The sequence below is a fragment of the Erpetoichthys calabaricus genome, chromosome 2, assembly GCF_900747795.2.
Source record: "Erpetoichthys calabaricus chromosome 2, fErpCal1.3, whole genome shotgun sequence".
NCBI lineage: Eukaryota > Metazoa > Chordata > Cladistia > Polypteriformes > Polypteridae > Erpetoichthys > Erpetoichthys calabaricus.
The window spans coordinates 235,010,517-235,027,314 of NC_041395.2; the positions used below are offsets into that span (position 1 = coordinate 235,010,517).

Below are 16,798 nucleotides of genomic sequence, written 5' to 3' on the forward strand. Positions count from 1 at the left end.
TTTCCCAGTTGAAATTTTGCTTAATGTTGCTTCTACCACAGCATTATACTCACAAAATCCATAAATGTACAGTACGTGATAAAAAAAACACAAGAAGTCATAAAGCAAAATATCACTAATTACGGATTACAACTCACTGTGATGTGTTTTACCGTATTCTCTTGAAAATAATGTATACAAGAGGCACATACTACAGCTATGCTGCTCGCCCACACCTTCATCTTGAGTGTTCAGCTAACTCCCGAGAATCCATGTAAGCCTGCACCGACCTCCACAGAGCACGGATATTTCCTTCTCCAAAGCCAGATGCTCCTCTCCGTTGAATAAGCTCCAAGAAAAAAGTGTTTTCAGGGAAGATGGGCTTGGTGAAGATCTGCAGAAGATGCCTGGTTCAAATTTAGAATAAACACAGCACAGTTAGCACCATTAACGGAACACACCAATCACAGAGATCCAAACGAATAACAGAACTGCCTGGACTCTAATTCTTGTATAATCTCTTCAAACACTTTGGAGAACTTTGTATACATCATAGTTTATAGGCTGATTTTTATTTTGTTGAAGAATCTTTTGAATTGCCTGACTTATCAGGTATCAGGACCCACTTTAGGTTTGTGGAGGCCAGATCCTAGTTTTTAAAAGACCCCACAACTTGGAAAGGCGTTGTTTGTTAAGGTGGTCAGGTTTATTTATCTCATTAGGATGATCTTGTCTATCAGCTATAATTAACTACGTCATGAATAGTTCTAAAGACAAAATGACAAGAAATGTACTACCAATCATGCAAGTTTGATCTAGCTCATATAACTTTGAATCACATGACGCATTCATTTAATAAGAAGTTATATGAAAATAAATAATACAAGGGGAGAATCAAAACAATGTAATTGTTAACTGCCAATGCAATTTTTTTCTTTCCAAGTTCCATCCTTTTCTCCACTGTCATCTTCCACAGAAAAAATGGAAATGAGAAATAAATTTGTGAATGAAAATGATGCGTGCGGAACTGTGATCATCAAGCAAGTCTGGTTACTCAACCAAGAAGTCACCCAAGGAGCTCCGAAATCATCTGGGGAATGAAACACCAACCCTCCCCAGCATCCACAAGTGGTTTTAGTTGTTCTTGACCATAAATTTCAGCATTGAAGGAGATCCATGCAGTGAACACCCATGGATATCAATGGGAGATGAAACAGTTACTGCTGTTAAGCAAGATGTTGACGAGGAACCACAAATCAATGTCAAGAGACGAATAGAATTTTTGATTAGATCTGATCTATTTTATCAATCCCTGAAGGGAAATTGTCCTTTTGCATGAACTTTGAGGGTCAGAGCAAATGTTTGAATTTCCAAAACTGCCAGTCCTGAGGATCCTATATGAGCTGTTGGATTACACAAAGTATCTTGCTATTGAAGCAGTTAAACAACACGTCAAGAACATGAAAAAAGAAGATGTTCAGTGTTTTGAAAAATGGATTAATCGCATGATGAAGTGCATTGACATACAGTAGGTGGTGACTATGCTGTGATCTTCTAATAAACGGAACTTTGGAGTTCATCAGAGAATAAATCTCTCTTTTGTTAATTTAATCAAAATGTTTCAAATTTTTGTTCCTCCTCTCATAAAGTTAAATTGTAAATTTAGAATGTTTTTCCATTGCAAAAACACATACACAAGATATCATTCTAATTATTCTCCAAATTCTACTGAAACTTTTTCATTTTTTTTGTATGCTAATAAATTTTCCATTCACACTGTCAAAAAGCACTGTGGCAAGTGACCTCACAAACTTGGTAACTATATATCTAAAACAGATTTTATAAAAAAGGACGCCATTCAGTCCACTGATTTGGGTAAGCTAGAGATTTACCAATACCCATTCATCCATCCATTATCCAACCCGCTGAATCCGAACACAGGGTCACGGGGGTCTGCTGGAGCCAATCCCAGCCAACACAGGGCACAAGGCAGGAACCAACCCCGGGCAGGGTGCCAACCCACCGCAGGACACACACAAACACACCCACACACCAAGCACACACTAGGGACAATTTAGAATTGCCAATCCACCTAACCTGCATGTCTTTGGACTGTGGGAGGAAACCGGAGTGCCCAGAGGAAACCCACGCAGACACGGGGAGAACATGCAAACTCCACACAGGGAGGACCTGGGAAGCGAACTCGGGTCTGCTTACTGCGAGGCAGCAGCACGACCCACTGCGCCACCCAATTTACCAATACCTTTTTCCAATATGGTAAAACGTGATGTTGCAAGCTTTAACCACGTGGATCAATTCTCTAAACTCTGTATGAAGTCTGTCTGGAATGTACTTCTGTTGAATTTCCACCATGGCTCTGAAGTACCCAATTCTCTGTTTATCTGAAATTTTTCTGCTAGGTCAAGTTTGTGTGTGCCTTGAGGAACTTAGAACATCTAAATTACAGCAGTACAAAGCCTTCTCTGCTCAGCACTAAAGTTGGAGTCATACTTTACGACTTCAACTTGGAGGGAATGTCAAACTTGACAGCTAAAGTTGCTGCACCTCATTGTGTTGAGGATGCCAGATTGCCCAACTAGACTTCACTCTGTGAAGACTTTTCACTCCACTTTCACATTCCCAAAATTATAACACACTTGCTACATTCTGACAGCCAGTAAGGTGCCTGTATGAATGCTTTCAACATGGGGCGAATTCAATTGTAACATCTGTCCAATACCTCCAACCCCCACTTTTCCATTCTGTCATGCTACAAAAAACACACAGACAAGCCTTCGGGGGTCTTCCCAGACTGTCTTAAGACTGCGGTAGTTAAACCCCTACTTAAGAAAAATAATCTCGACCCCTCTGCTCTTGAAAATTATAGACCCATCTCTAACCTGCCTTTCTTAAGTAAAATTCTAGAGAAGGCAGTCATTATGCAGTTAAATGAGCACCTCAATAAACATGCTATTCTTGATAAATTTCAGTCAGGTTTTAGAACAAATCACAGCACAGAAACTGCACTCGTTAAAGTAGTAAATGACTTGCGGGTAAATGCAGACAGAGGCCATTTATCTGTTCTCATCCTCTTAGATTTGAGTGCCGCATTTGACACCATTGATCATAATATTCTTAAGAATCGCCTTAGTCAATTGGTGGGCCTCTCTGGCAGTGTCTTAAATTGGTTTGAATCCTACCTGGCAGGGAGAAAATTCTTTGTTAGTTGTGGTAATTATAACTCAAAGACACATGATATTCTATATGGTGTTCCACAAGGCTCTATCCTGGGTCCGCTGCTCTTCTCAATCTACATGCTTCCATTAGGTCAGATTATCTCGGGACATAACGTGAGCTACCACAGCTATGCTGATGACACACAGCTGTATTTATCAATAGCACCTGATGACCCCAAATCTCTTGATTCGCTAACACAATGTCTAACCTGTATCTCAGAATGGATGAATAGTAACTTTCTCAAATTAAATAAAGAAAAAACCGAAATCTTAGTGATTGGCAATAATGGATACAATGAGGCTATTAGAAATAAACTGGATGCATTAGGATTAAAAGTCAAATCGGAGGTAAAAAGCTTAGGGGTAACCGTTGATTGTAATCTGAATTTTAAATCGCATATTAATAAGATCACTAGGACAGCATTTTTTCACCTAAGGAACATAGCAAAAGTTAGACCTCTTATATCATCGAAAGATGCAGAGAAATTAGTTCATGCGTTTGTCTTTAGTCGGCTAGATTACTGTAATGCACTCCTCTCAGGACTACCCAAAAAAGACATCAATCGTTTGCAATTAGTGCAGAATGCAGCTGCTAGAATCCTTACCAGGAAAAGAAAATCCGAACACATTTCTCCAGTTTTGATGTCACTACACTGGTTACCTGTGTCATTCAGAATTGACTTTAAAATTCTGCTTATGGTTTATAAAGTTTTAAATAATCTCGCCCCGTCTTATATATCGGAATGTCTGACACCTTATATTCCAAATCGCAACCTCAGATCCTCAACTGAGTGTCTCCTTAGATTCCAAGAGCAAAACTTAAAAGAAGTGGTGAGGCGGCCTTCTGCTGTTATGCACCTAAAATCTGGAATAGCCTGCCAGTAGGAATTCGCCAGGCTAATACAGTGGAGCACTTTAAAAAACTACTGAAAACACATTACTTTAACATGGCCTTCTCATAACTTCACTGTAATTTAATCCTGACACTCTGTATATCCAATTCATTATAATAACTATTCATTCAAAATTTGTACTAACCCCTACTCTCTCTTCTGTTTCCTTTTCCGGTGTCCTATTGGTGGTGGCTTGTGCCACCACCATCTACCCAAAGCACCATGATGTTCCAACAATGATGGATGGATTAAAAGCCAGAAGTCTGTATAACCATCAGCATCAAGTGACTCCGTGAGAACCCTAACTACAAAGAGGACTATTTCATTTATGTTAGGTAGAATGCCCAAAGGGGACTGGGTGGTCTCGTGGCCTGGAACCCCTACAGATTTTATTTTTTTCTCCAGCCTTCTGGAGTTTTTTTTTGTTTTTTCTGTCCACCCTGGCCATCGGACCTTACTCCTTTTTATGTTAACTAAGGTTGTCTTAGTTTAATTTCTTATTTGTCTTTTATTCTTCTTTTCTTCATTATGTAAAGCACTTTGAGCTACTTTTTGTATGAAAATGTGCTATATAAATAAATGTTGTTGTTGTTGTTGTTATTTGTTTGTGTGGCCGAAACACTAATTTTCCTGTCTTACTTGCACCCGCACAATATGCGATGTACTTCTAGGTTAGTGCTAATAGGTTGTTAGCTTTTGCATACACATATATCCACCTCAACAAAGGCTACAACCAAAAATTGCTGAAAAAATCATGTAGTGTGATGGGGGCTTAAGTGTTTTAATACCCTTAATCTATCAGAGTACGACACATCTTTTAGTCCTGGGATGCACTTACTGTTGTTGCTCTCCTCTGCAGTTTTTGTAATGTGGCTACCAAAACTGCACACAATGTTCCAAATGCAATCTCACTAGTGTGTTAAGAGTTTTAACACAATGTTTCTGGATTTGCACTGAACACTTTTTAAAAAGTAATATTTTATTTTACTTTTCAATTAATTCTCATGATTGCTTAGATGATGAGAGTGTTTAAACCTCTAAATCTTTTCTAGTTTCCTCCAATACATGACCATAACCTATGCTGTATTTGTCCATGTATTGTGTCTTTTGGCCTACATATAGTGCTTTGCACTGATTTCTATGAAGCTGCATTTTCCATGCACTGCCCACATTTGCAGATTCTTCAGGTTTCCTCCATTGATGATGGCAATAAAATGACAATTAACAAATTAAATGACACAAAGCATTATTACCCTTATTAGTGTTGGCATTTCATTTAGAGAAATTGCAAAAAAATAAAAATCAAAGTGGCAGTGAGGACAGTGGTACAGGCAAACTTGGATAGGAAGAGATGTGACAGACCTAAAGTCACATCCCGATCAGAAGACAAGTTTCTGAGGGTCACCAGCTTGCATGAAAAGCACCTCACAGCACAACAGCTTCAAGCACAGCTTAACAATGATCAAAACCAGCAAGTCTCAGTTACTACTGTGAAGAGGAGACTTTGTGCTGCAGGTTTGACAGGCCGAGTGGCAGTAAGAAAGTCACTCCTTAGAGGACAAAATAGGGCCTTGAAATACCAGCTGAAAGAAAGTCTTATGGACCGAAGAATCCAAATTTGAAAATTTCGGTTCATCACGCAGGGTGTCTGTACACCATTGAGTTGGTGAAAGGGTGGATCCTCAGTGTGTGACACCAACTCTCAGACATGGAGGAGGAAGTGTGGTGGTCTTTTGCTGGAGGCGGAATTGGTGACTTGAACAGAGTGACTGGCATTCTGAATCAAAAGCGTTACCAGAGTCTGGTGGTTACATCAGCAAATGGTGGCTACTTTGATTAATCAAAAAGTGGAATAAACTTGATTTCATGAAACACTAAGACATTAAACTGTGTGCATTTCCATAAAAACTGAAAAAACTGAGGTGTTCGAACACTTTTGACCAGTGGTGTATGTGAGTGAATGCATCAAGTAGCCTGATTGTCTCACCAAAATTAAGTTGCTTTATAAGGTTAGTTCCTGGTTGAGTGTAAGTAAACTAGATGGATTTTGAAATTAGGGAATTTCCCAGCTAGCAGATATGAACTGGATATTTTTTAAATGTTTATTGCATTACCTCATTATTGACTATTTCTCCATTGGTGTCATCTGGAACTTTCACAGCTTTACTTACTATATTGGATCAAAGTTATTAATGTTTTATTCGAAAGAGTAATAGTCCTTCTAAGATGCATCTCTAAGTGACTCCGCTAATTACCATACTCTCTGTAGTGAATTTGCCTCTCTGCACCGTTTGTCTCCTCCCTCATAAGAAGCTAGAATTCATAAGCTATTTCAAATGCCAATGATTACTGGTTTTCAAAATGTGCTTTAATTCCAGGCTGTAATAATAAAAACTCCTACCTTTTAAGTAAGTTTTGTCTTTTTTTTGTAATCTAACTGTAACATACACCAGATATCCAGCTGACATATTACAAAAATAGACGCCAGGTCTAAATATTTTAATTAGAGCACTCCCTGTCATTTCCTGAACCCACCCGCTGGACGACTGAGCCTTTTAGTTGCATGTTTCACACATTCAAAGCTTATGGTATGCAAAATGACAAAAACGTATTAAAAGAATGAAAATGGCAGAAATGCAATAAAAGTGAAAATAAGAATACAGGTCACATATTTCAAGTTTACATATTATAATTGTTTGTTGCACATCTGTCACAGGGCGGCATGGTGGCACAGTGGTAGCGCTGCTGCCTCGCAGTAAGGAGACCTGGGTTTGCCTGCCGGGTCCCCCCTGCATGGAGTTTGCATGTTCTCCCCATGTCTGCATGAGTTTCCTCCGGGAGCTCCAGTTTCCTCCCACAGTCCAAAGACATGCAGGTTAGGTGCATTTGCGGTCCTAAATTGTCCCTAGTGTGTGTGTGTGTATGTGCCCTGCGGTGGGCTGGTGCCCTGCCCGGGGTTTGTTTCTGCCTTGCGCCCTGGGATTGGCTCCAGCAGACCCCTGTGTTAGGATATAGCGGGTTGGACAATGACTGACTGACATCTGTCACAGACTAGTCCCAGCAGTACAATATGATATACAATAACAAATGTGAGATAAAAAATACACTTATACAGTTGTCAGCATAAGTGGCCAATGAGTTGTTTTTTAATGAACGGTTGATCTAAAATGTCTTTGTAGTCATATGAGTGCGAATGTTCCTGTACATTCCTTGTTCCTTGTACTCTACTACCCCCAGGAGCGTGACCATATAAAATGGAAGAGGTACTTAATAATGCTTGCCTTTAAAAGCCAGAGTTGGATAATATACTGAATTATATATGCATGATTTGCATTTACACAGAGAAAAGAAGTTAGCTGTATACCAGCCCTCTAGTGATTTGACGCCATGAGCTGAACAGAAGCCATACAAGTTTGCAGGCAGTGATGATGAACTATATCTTGCAGAAACTAACGAGCATACAGTCCTTGAAAACATAAAAGTTTTCCACAAAAATCTGATAAAGACATTGTTGAGTTTTCGTGATGACAGTACAGAAGTGCTGTGACCACTTCAGGTCATTAATGATGATCATTCCAAGAAATGTAAAGCTCAAGTATCCTGAATTCAACAACCAGCTTTTTGGTTTTGCTGACATTAATTTTAAAGATCATTGTCCTAGAAGGACTGAGTCAGAAGGCATATCTTTTCTCTTTAAGCCATCTGAAGGGTTCCTGTGTTGGAGACTGGTTTGGAGCAAGTGACCCTTCTAATCTTGTTCTGCCACTTAGAAAGCCCAGAGTCCAGTTGCAATGGGTGGCACTAAATCCCAAGTCTAGGAGCTTGATAATCAGAACTAGAACCAAATTTTTTAATGTTGCATATTTAATAAACCTACTTTCATTCAAAAGGCTGATTTTTCAGGCTCCATCTGGCATAGACTTATCAATAATTGATTGACGATTTTGATAAGAAGATATAGACTTGCTATTGGCTCCAGCAGACCCCCGTGACCCTGTGTTAGGATATAGCGGGTTGGATAATGGATGGATGGGTGGACTTGCCCAAGTTACTGCTTTATCAGCTCCAATAATTAAACATTTTAAATGCTCTTCTATGTCAACTTTCTCCAACTTTGACTGTATTCTATATTCTAGTCTTAGTTCCTTTAAAACTACTTGCTGCTTATTAGATGTTACTCATATTGTATATCCTTATTAAGGTGTTGCTTGGATGGAAATATGTGTATCTGTGATTTGATTATATATTAATAGCTGTGCTTATGAAACTCTTGCTTTTTCATGCCTTGACTGATGAAATGCTTTTAGTATACAGGAGTTCCAAAATAACCCGCAGTGTTCAAACAGCACATTCATGGTTTTGATCTAATATTACAGCTGACTTAAGTTTTCTTATTATGGGACTTTAGGGTCATTATACTTATGTATACAGTGAAATTCTTAACTTACTAGGGCTAATCAACATTCAACAGAGTGCCATTCTCATTACTTCCCTACTTAAAAACATATTCAGTTCCAAAAAGAACCCTTAACTTGCATGGCTCTACATGATGACTTCCTCCACATTTACCTGCTATCATTAATCCTTATGTACCAGGTAGAGAACCTTGCTCTGTTTATGCTCATTTTTGTCTTTTCCAGCTTATACACTGTATATAAAAAACCTTTAGTGCACATGCCATTAGTTATTATGCTTCTAAAGTGTGCTATTTGCTCTCAGTCAAAACTGGCAAGCTGATATCAATATTAAAGTACTTTTATTTGAACAAGATTTTAATTAGATTTGTTCATTTTTATTTATTAATTCTATGGTGTATATTCTGTATTGATTTTATTAAAAAAATGTATTATTTGTTATATGTTGCCATCATATAGTCTCCCTTTGTATTTTAATGGTGTAAAGTGATTTTTTTTTAATTAAGTACTGATATTCATTCTTAAACTCCGTGCTTGCATTCTTAAAACTCTACTAAAAGCATGGGACCACCATTTCCAGTGCATAGCTTTTAATTAATGAAGCTATCCATCCATCCATTTTCCAACCTGCTGAATCCAAACACAGGGTCACAGGGGTCTGCTGGAGCCAATCCCAGCCAACACAGGGCACAAGGCAGGAACCAATCCCGGGCAGGGTGCCAACCCACCACAGGACACACACAAACACACCAAGCACACACTAAGGCCAATTTAGAATCATCAACCCACCTAACCTGCATGTCTTTGGACTGTGGGAGGAAACCAGAGTGCCCGGAGGAAACCCATGCAGACACGGGGAGAACATGCAAACTCCATGCAGGGAGGACCTGGGAAGTGAACCCAGGTCTCCTAACTGCGAGGCAGCAGCGCTACCACTGCACCACCATGCCGCCTCATTAATGAAGCTATGTACTACAAATTGTATAAAATGGGGCAGCCTTATGATGGAGTTCTTATTGTTGGTGCCTTACACATTCAGGCACTGAAGTTCAATTACAGGCGTACAAATTTAGCCGTTTTTGTTCTTAGGCTTCATAGGATATCCCAAGCAGGTGCAAATTACTGTACTGACTGATATCTACTGGCACCTTGTCCAGGTGTTGTTCCTGCCTTGCGCCTCATGGCCGATGAGAATGGCTTCAGCTGCTCTGCGACTCTGGTCCAGACAAGCAGTTTAGAATGATGGATGGATGATTGATAAACTCAAGCACTACTTGATCATGTAAATGAAAGAGCACATTCAGACATCAGACGGACATGAAAATTATAAAAAGCATTTTATAAAAGTCAGAAAAAAATCTACTGTATTTCTATAGCCCATTTTCATACAAAGGATGTAGCTCAAAGTGCTTTTCAACATGTCAAAGACGTAGCTACATGCAAAGAAAAGAATAATAATGAAAAAACAGTATATAAAAGATAAATAAATAATGCGTACATAAGAAATGGATATGATTAAATCCCCCCACATAATTTAAAGCCCCCCTACAGTGTTTTTAAAGCATAAAACAATCATCTGCCACTTAAATAAATTCAGTTATGCACTTTATAGAGGTATGGAAAAAAAAGACCATAGTGGCCCTTGATGACCAACTTTACCAAAAAAGTCTAACTGAAAATTGTTGCTATTAATATGCTACTGTTTGGGGTTGAGAAACCCCTAGATTGCCACCAATACAAAAATCGCATTAATGCTTTCCTTTCCCCATTCAAATATTGTGCATATTAAGTTGACTCACAACTCTAAACTGGTGTAATCTAAGATAATATGTGGATGTGTCCAAGCGCATCTTTCGACGGACTGGCACTTCGAGAGGCTCATTCTAGCCTTGCAACCAGTATTGCCAGGACAGGTTCTAGCATTCAGAGACTCTAAATCAGAATAAGCGTTGTCACGCACGAATGCATAGGGAGCCTCTTAAAGACCCAATGGGCACCGTGGCATATCATACCAGGGGACAACGACAGGGTACTAACCTCTCTTTCTTTATTTCCTCAGAAAGAACGAAGCACCACCGCCTTGAATTCACCCGGACTCGCTAACAGAAACAAGCCACTTCTGGGTTCCTTCCTTACCTCTGGTCCCTTTCTGATGGCATCATTAATCCCATCTACCACCACAGTTCTTTCCCAGCATTCTGTCTATCTACTTCCGGTCTCACCCCATAAATTGTCCGCCTGTCAATTCCACCATTGTCTGTTGTAATTTGATGAAAAGCACTGACCAGAATACTTTACAGTATACGGGGCCGGAAACCCCAAACCTTTATGCTTGTTGTGTTCTTTTGTTACAGTGGCGTAGTCGGCAGGATACAAGCTCGAAGAATGTCACAAGGGCAGGACTTGAATACGGTGTTGACCACGATGATGAATGAGCTCCAGTCCATGAAGCTGGAGCAGGCAGCCACAAAGACAGAGCTGGCAGAGACCAAGACACGGCTGGTGGCAGCAGAAGCGGTAAAGCCGGAGCCTGCACGGCTTCCACCTCCTCCAATCATCCCGCTTGCCGAGTCGGAAAACATTGAATCATATTTAATGATATTCGAGAGGACTGCCTCTCGGAATCAGTGGCCGAGGGCAGAATGGGCATCCATATTGACGCCGTACTTGAAGGGCGTCATGCAGTGGGCTTATTATAATCTCCCCGAGAAGGAAGCCGCCAATTACGACCTCCTGAGGGCCGAGATACTGAACCGCTACAGCGTAACCTCAGGTCAGCAGGCGAGGGAATGGCGGCATTGGAGATTTGACCCCGATCGCCCGGCCAGGGCCCAGACGTTAGAAATCTGGGGCAAGCTGGGGCGCTGGGCTTAGCCTAAGGCCAGACATCAACCAGGTGCGCCAGGTGGTGGGGCAGGTGGCCGGTGAGGGGTTAGTGAACGCCATGCCGGAGTACCTCGCCCAGCAGGTCTGTAGACATCATTATAAGGACATGAACGGCCTTCTGGAGGTTTTGGAGCACCAAATGGCAGTGAACCGAGTCGGGGGTCGTAGAGGTCTGGTCACGGGGTCCGACAGAGACGTGTCGCTATCCCTGAGCCCACTCATCGCACTGCAGAGGCTCCAGTTAAACCTAGAGAAAAGGTGCCTGCCCCGCAGTGCCGTTTCAAGTGCGGCGAGGTAGGGCATATCCTCACCGCCTACCCATTGAATGTCGAGCCTATGGACTGCACCTGGGCCAAAGGAGAGAGGTACTGTGCTCTGTCAAATCCCCTGGCTGTTCCAAATACGGGAGTGGTGTTGGTGAACGGGCACTCGGTTCTGGCATTATGGAGTAACATCACCATTGTTGCTCGCCGTTATGTTATACCACGACAGTGGGTAGCTCAACAAACGAGTGTGACCTGCATACATGGGGAGACCAGATCGTATAGGTCCGCAAAATGTTTTATAACCTGGAAGGGTGACCCGAAACAACTGCTCGTATTGCCCGAGCTCCCCTTTTCCGGTTATATTAGGACAAGACTGGTCAGAAAGTAAACGCGGTAGCTCAGAGACCACTTGGGTGGTCTGATTATGGATGGACACGGCACCATCCCAGCTGCTCCCACGCCATGCTCTTTGACGACTAGTGATGACATGGACAACCAGGGGGAAGACTCTCTGGCGATGGACCTCGACCTGGAAGTACAAATGGGTCAGGATCCGGGCCGCTTCCACAACATCCGCTCGCCGGCATAGACTTACCAGTTTCGATCTACGCCAGGTTCTTTTAAAAGAGAACAGTGGAACGATGAGTCCCTGAAGTTTGCAAGGAATGCCATTGTTTCTGTCGACAGTACACATTGCCAGAAAATTCCCTGCCACCGGGACCCTACTTTGTTTTAGAAAACGATCTGTTGTATCGAGTAGCGGAACACGAAGGTGAGGTTGCAGAAGTTGTTGTTAATTCCGTGGACCTACCGGCGGGAGGTCCGCGAACTGGTTCATGCCCACCTCTTAGGCGCCCATCTCAGGGCCGAGAAAACCCTAGAGAGAGTGAAACTCCGTTTCTATTGGCCTGGAATCAACAAGGAGGTCCGACGTTTCTATCAATCCTGCCCGGAGTGCCAGCTACATCAGATACCCAGGAGGGACTGTGCTCCTCTAGTTCCGATTCCCCTCATCGATGTTCCCTTTGAGAGGATCGGTGTCCCCTGGAACCTTCGACGCGAGGCCATAAATACATATTACTTATGGTCGATTACGCAACTTGATACCCACAGGCGGTTCTCCTGCGAGCTGCTAATACAAAACATATTGTATGGGAGTTGGTAGGGCTTTTTTCCCCTGAGTGAGTATACCCAAAGAAGTCCTTACAGACCAGGGTACACCCTTTACTTCGGATACGTTCAGGGAGGTTGCCAAGTTACTCCGCATTAAGCATCTTAAAACGTCTGTTAATCATCCTCAGACAGATGGGTTGGTGGAAAGGTTCAACCAAACCCTTAAACAGATGCTCCACAAGGTAGTCAGTGCAAACGGTAGGAACTGGGACCAGCTGTTACCCCTGGTGCTTTTTGCCTACCGGGAGACTGAGTGATGGTGCTCGTGCCCACTTCCCATTCAAAATTGTTGGCTCATTGGCAAAGCCGTTATGAGGTTAAAGAGAGAAAAGGGCTTATCGACTGTTTGGTGAAACAACTGAATCATCGACCAAGCAAGCGGGTATATCACATTAACTTACTGAAACCGTGGAGGGATAGGGAAGACCACCCTCTCACCGGTCCAACCTTCTCCCTTTACTCCCTTTCTTAGGATTAGCGAGTTACTACCACCGGTTTGTACCTCGGTGTTCCGTGACAGCAACACCCTTGACAAATCTGACAAAGAAAAGGGCCCCTTTTCATGTGGTATGGGATGACTTGATGGAACGAGCATTCAGTGACTTAAAGATGGCCCTCACAACGGCACCCATTTTGAGAACTCCTGACTTTTCTGTTCCTTTTCTTCTCCAGACCGATGCTTCAGACACAGGTCTAGGCACCATGCTGAGCCAAAGCATCGATGGTGTCGAGCACCCCGTGATTTACCTGAGCCGGATGCTGTTTGCCCGGGAGACAAGGTATGCAGCGGTAGAGCAGGAAGCTTTGGCCATCAAGTGGGCGGTAACACACCTGCAGTATTACCTGTTGGGTCGGGAGTTCACCCTGGTGACAGACCATGCCACCCTCCAGTGGATGGCTGTTCATAAGGAGTCAAACCGTCGAGTCACCAGGTGGTTTTTGGACCTGCAGCTGTATAAGTTCACCGTCACTTATCACCAAGGTAACCTCCAGGCTAACGCTGATGCTCTTTCCTGGGTTCACGACCTCTCCGTTCGGGCCACCCGACCCAATGGGTCTGGGCTTCATGTCACGCACGAGCGCATAGGGAGCCGCTTAAAGACCCAATGGGCACTGTGGCATATCGTACCAGGGGACAACAACGAGGTACTAACCTCTCTTTCTTTATTTCCTCAGAAAGAACAAAGCACCATCGCCATGAATTCACCTGGACTCGCTAACAGAAACAAGCCACTTCCGGGTTCCTTCCTTCCCTCTGGTCCCCTTCTGATGACATCATTAATCCCTTCTACCACCATGGTTTCTTCCCAGCATCAGTCGGTCTACTTCGGTCCCTCCCCATAAATTGTCCGCCTGTCAATTCCATCATTGTCTGTTGTAATTTGATTAAAAGCACTGACCAGAATACTTTACAGTATACGGGGCTGGAAACCCCAAACCTTTATGCTTGTTCTGTTCTTTTGTTACAGCGTATTCAGAAAACAATGAATGAGAGCTGATTTTTTTCTTTTACGTTTTTGTAAAGCACTTTGAGCTAGACTCTTGTATGAAAATGAGCTGTTTAAATAAATGTTACTTTGTAGTCTGCTATATTTGTTTCCCTCCGGTCAAAGTAATGCTGGTTAACCACATCAAAAATACTCTTTAAGAAACAATGTCATTTCATAAAAATAAAAAAAAAAATCAAAGAGAAACTATTAAAAAAGGGGTTTCAGTTCCTGTGGATGAACCAGTCACATTATGAAACTGGCAACTCTTTCTTTTGAAACTTACCGAGGCAGATGAACATGACATGACATATGACAGTTACCTTTCTTACTTTAAGTACTAGTAACCTGGAAGACGAAATGTTTAGAAAGCACAACTTAGAAGTCTTACTTCCTCTTGCTAAAAGTTACACTTTGTAGAAGGTTACAATTAGTAATATATTCCCAACAATGTAACTGATTTATCTAAAACATTAAAAGCCAAGCAAAGTCAAATCATTTTCATCAACAAAGGATAAACAGCTTATTTGTACATTTCCAGAAAAATAAAATACTAAAAAGAAAATAGCATTAATGAATAGTTAACCAACTGTCAATTTATTTTTAATGTATTATTGAGGGATTGAGTTTTAGAAGTTGAAAGCAAAATAAGTGAATTTAACAAGGTTAGACAACAACCACCTACCTTTGTGTATCCTTCACATTTTGACTTCCGACATGAAACACATTTTTTGCATGTTCCTCTTCGGTGTCTAAAAGAATTCCAAACTTGGAGAGCAGACGAGGATCATACCCTGCCGTCTGAATCTCTTGTGCTTTCTCAAACTGCACAAAATCCAAACAACATGTGAAATTTGAACATCAATAGATTAAAAACATATTGGTAAGCAGAACCGCATTAAACTTAGCTGCATCTAAAACAATAATTTGAGATCACTGTATGGAAAGGTACACAATGGAGAAAAAAAAACACACACCTTAATATTATACATTTTCTGACACTAACATACTGTGTCACATATTCTATATATATGTATAAAAGCCAAATACCACTGACTCACTCATCACGAAATCTCCTGAACCATGAGGACTTGGGACTTGAAATTTGGTATGTATTGTAGGTTACCCTTGGCCCATAGGTGCTTGCTAAGGAACGGTTTTAAAAATTTCGTGGTCCAAGCACATTCTGTCTGTATGTTTGCCTCTGCTTTTTGGTTGTTTTCAATAATTTGCTTGAACTTTCCGGTTGATTTTGTGACTTCTCTCATCACGCTAAGTACCATAGTTTGCTTGCGGTACTGATGTATTTATGCAAATCTAACAGAGTGGCTGTGGGCAGTGAGCAAGGGGGTGGGGCCTTCCTCATTCACTCGCCAGCCTCTGTTCCAGTTGGTCTACGTCTCGCCACATGTTGGAGTGCACCTTGCCTCCGCTTAGCTAGTGATACCTGTTTGTTCATCTACAGATTGTTAAGGAGTAACGTTTGACATTTTTGAGAGAGAGATCAGAGGTCCATGTGTTTTAGAGGGTAGATGCTGATTGCCAGAGATATCACGGCCATGTACTTTAATCCCCACACGGGGAACATTCTCCCATCAGAGCTGAATACGATCAGATATAGTGTCAACATCTATTGATTTTTAAAGTTTGTCCTGTTTCATTACTATGTGGGCGCAGCTATGGGGTACTGCTAGTATTTAATAAAGGCCAAAAGTCCACTAACAACTGTCCTCACCATCTGACACAACAGTAGGACCAAAAACACCATAAAAACTAAACACGAACAATACATAACTAGGTTTTTAATAACAACAAATATCTAAAATGAGCTAACATATTAATCTAAATGCAATGACTTTAACAAAATTACTTGTATCTATAGTACATAAAATACAAAATATTCTGCAAGAGAGTAAACACAAAGTGAGATTGGCTGCACTGTGCCTAAATAACAAAGAGACAGACTTTATTTGTCCCCAAGGCAAATTAAAATGTCACAAAAGCTCAAGATCAAGAGACGTTGCACAGTATTAGCTAAAGATTAATAATAATCAGGAGTATTTTAGTTTTTTGTGACTAATTCCCTCTTTCTTAATGCCTGAAATCAAAGAAAGCTGTCAATTTGCCTATGGATGCAAGTGTTGGAGAAATACGAATCCCTAGAAACATTGTTCCTAACTGGTCAATAAAAAAGGGCTGGAGTACCAATGTTGATCAACTACTGTGTGTTTTTGCACATTTCACAAATGGCCTAATAGTAACAAACACTACATGGGTGTCGAGCATTTGTTTACTAGAACACCAATTTTTTTTCACTTGCAGATGTTTTTGTTTAGTGAAGTAAAAGATCACAATACTAAAAAAACAAACAACAGTTAAGAATCTCATGACATATCCCTTGACTTTTTGAAATGAAAAGAGGAGTCTTGGCCAATGAATGAACATCAGAATTTTTTTCCTGTT

General features: G+C 41.3%; 1 protein-coding gene across 1 annotated transcript in view; it reads right to left on the bottom strand.

Annotated features, from left to right (window-relative positions):
• hpdl (4-hydroxyphenylpyruvate dioxygenase-like) overlaps window positions 1-16,798 on the bottom strand; it is a 31,563-nt gene continuing 14,765 nt past the window's right edge. The window contains exons 4-5 of the mRNA XM_028795268.2: window positions 15,021-15,160; window positions 1-386 (exon numbers count right to left, since the gene is read on the bottom strand). Of these exons, the coding sequence (XP_028651101.2) occupies window positions 218-386; window positions 15,021-15,160 (309 nt within the window). The 3' untranslated portion in view covers window positions 1-217. The remainder of the gene's footprint in view (window positions 387-15,020; window positions 15,161-16,798) is intronic.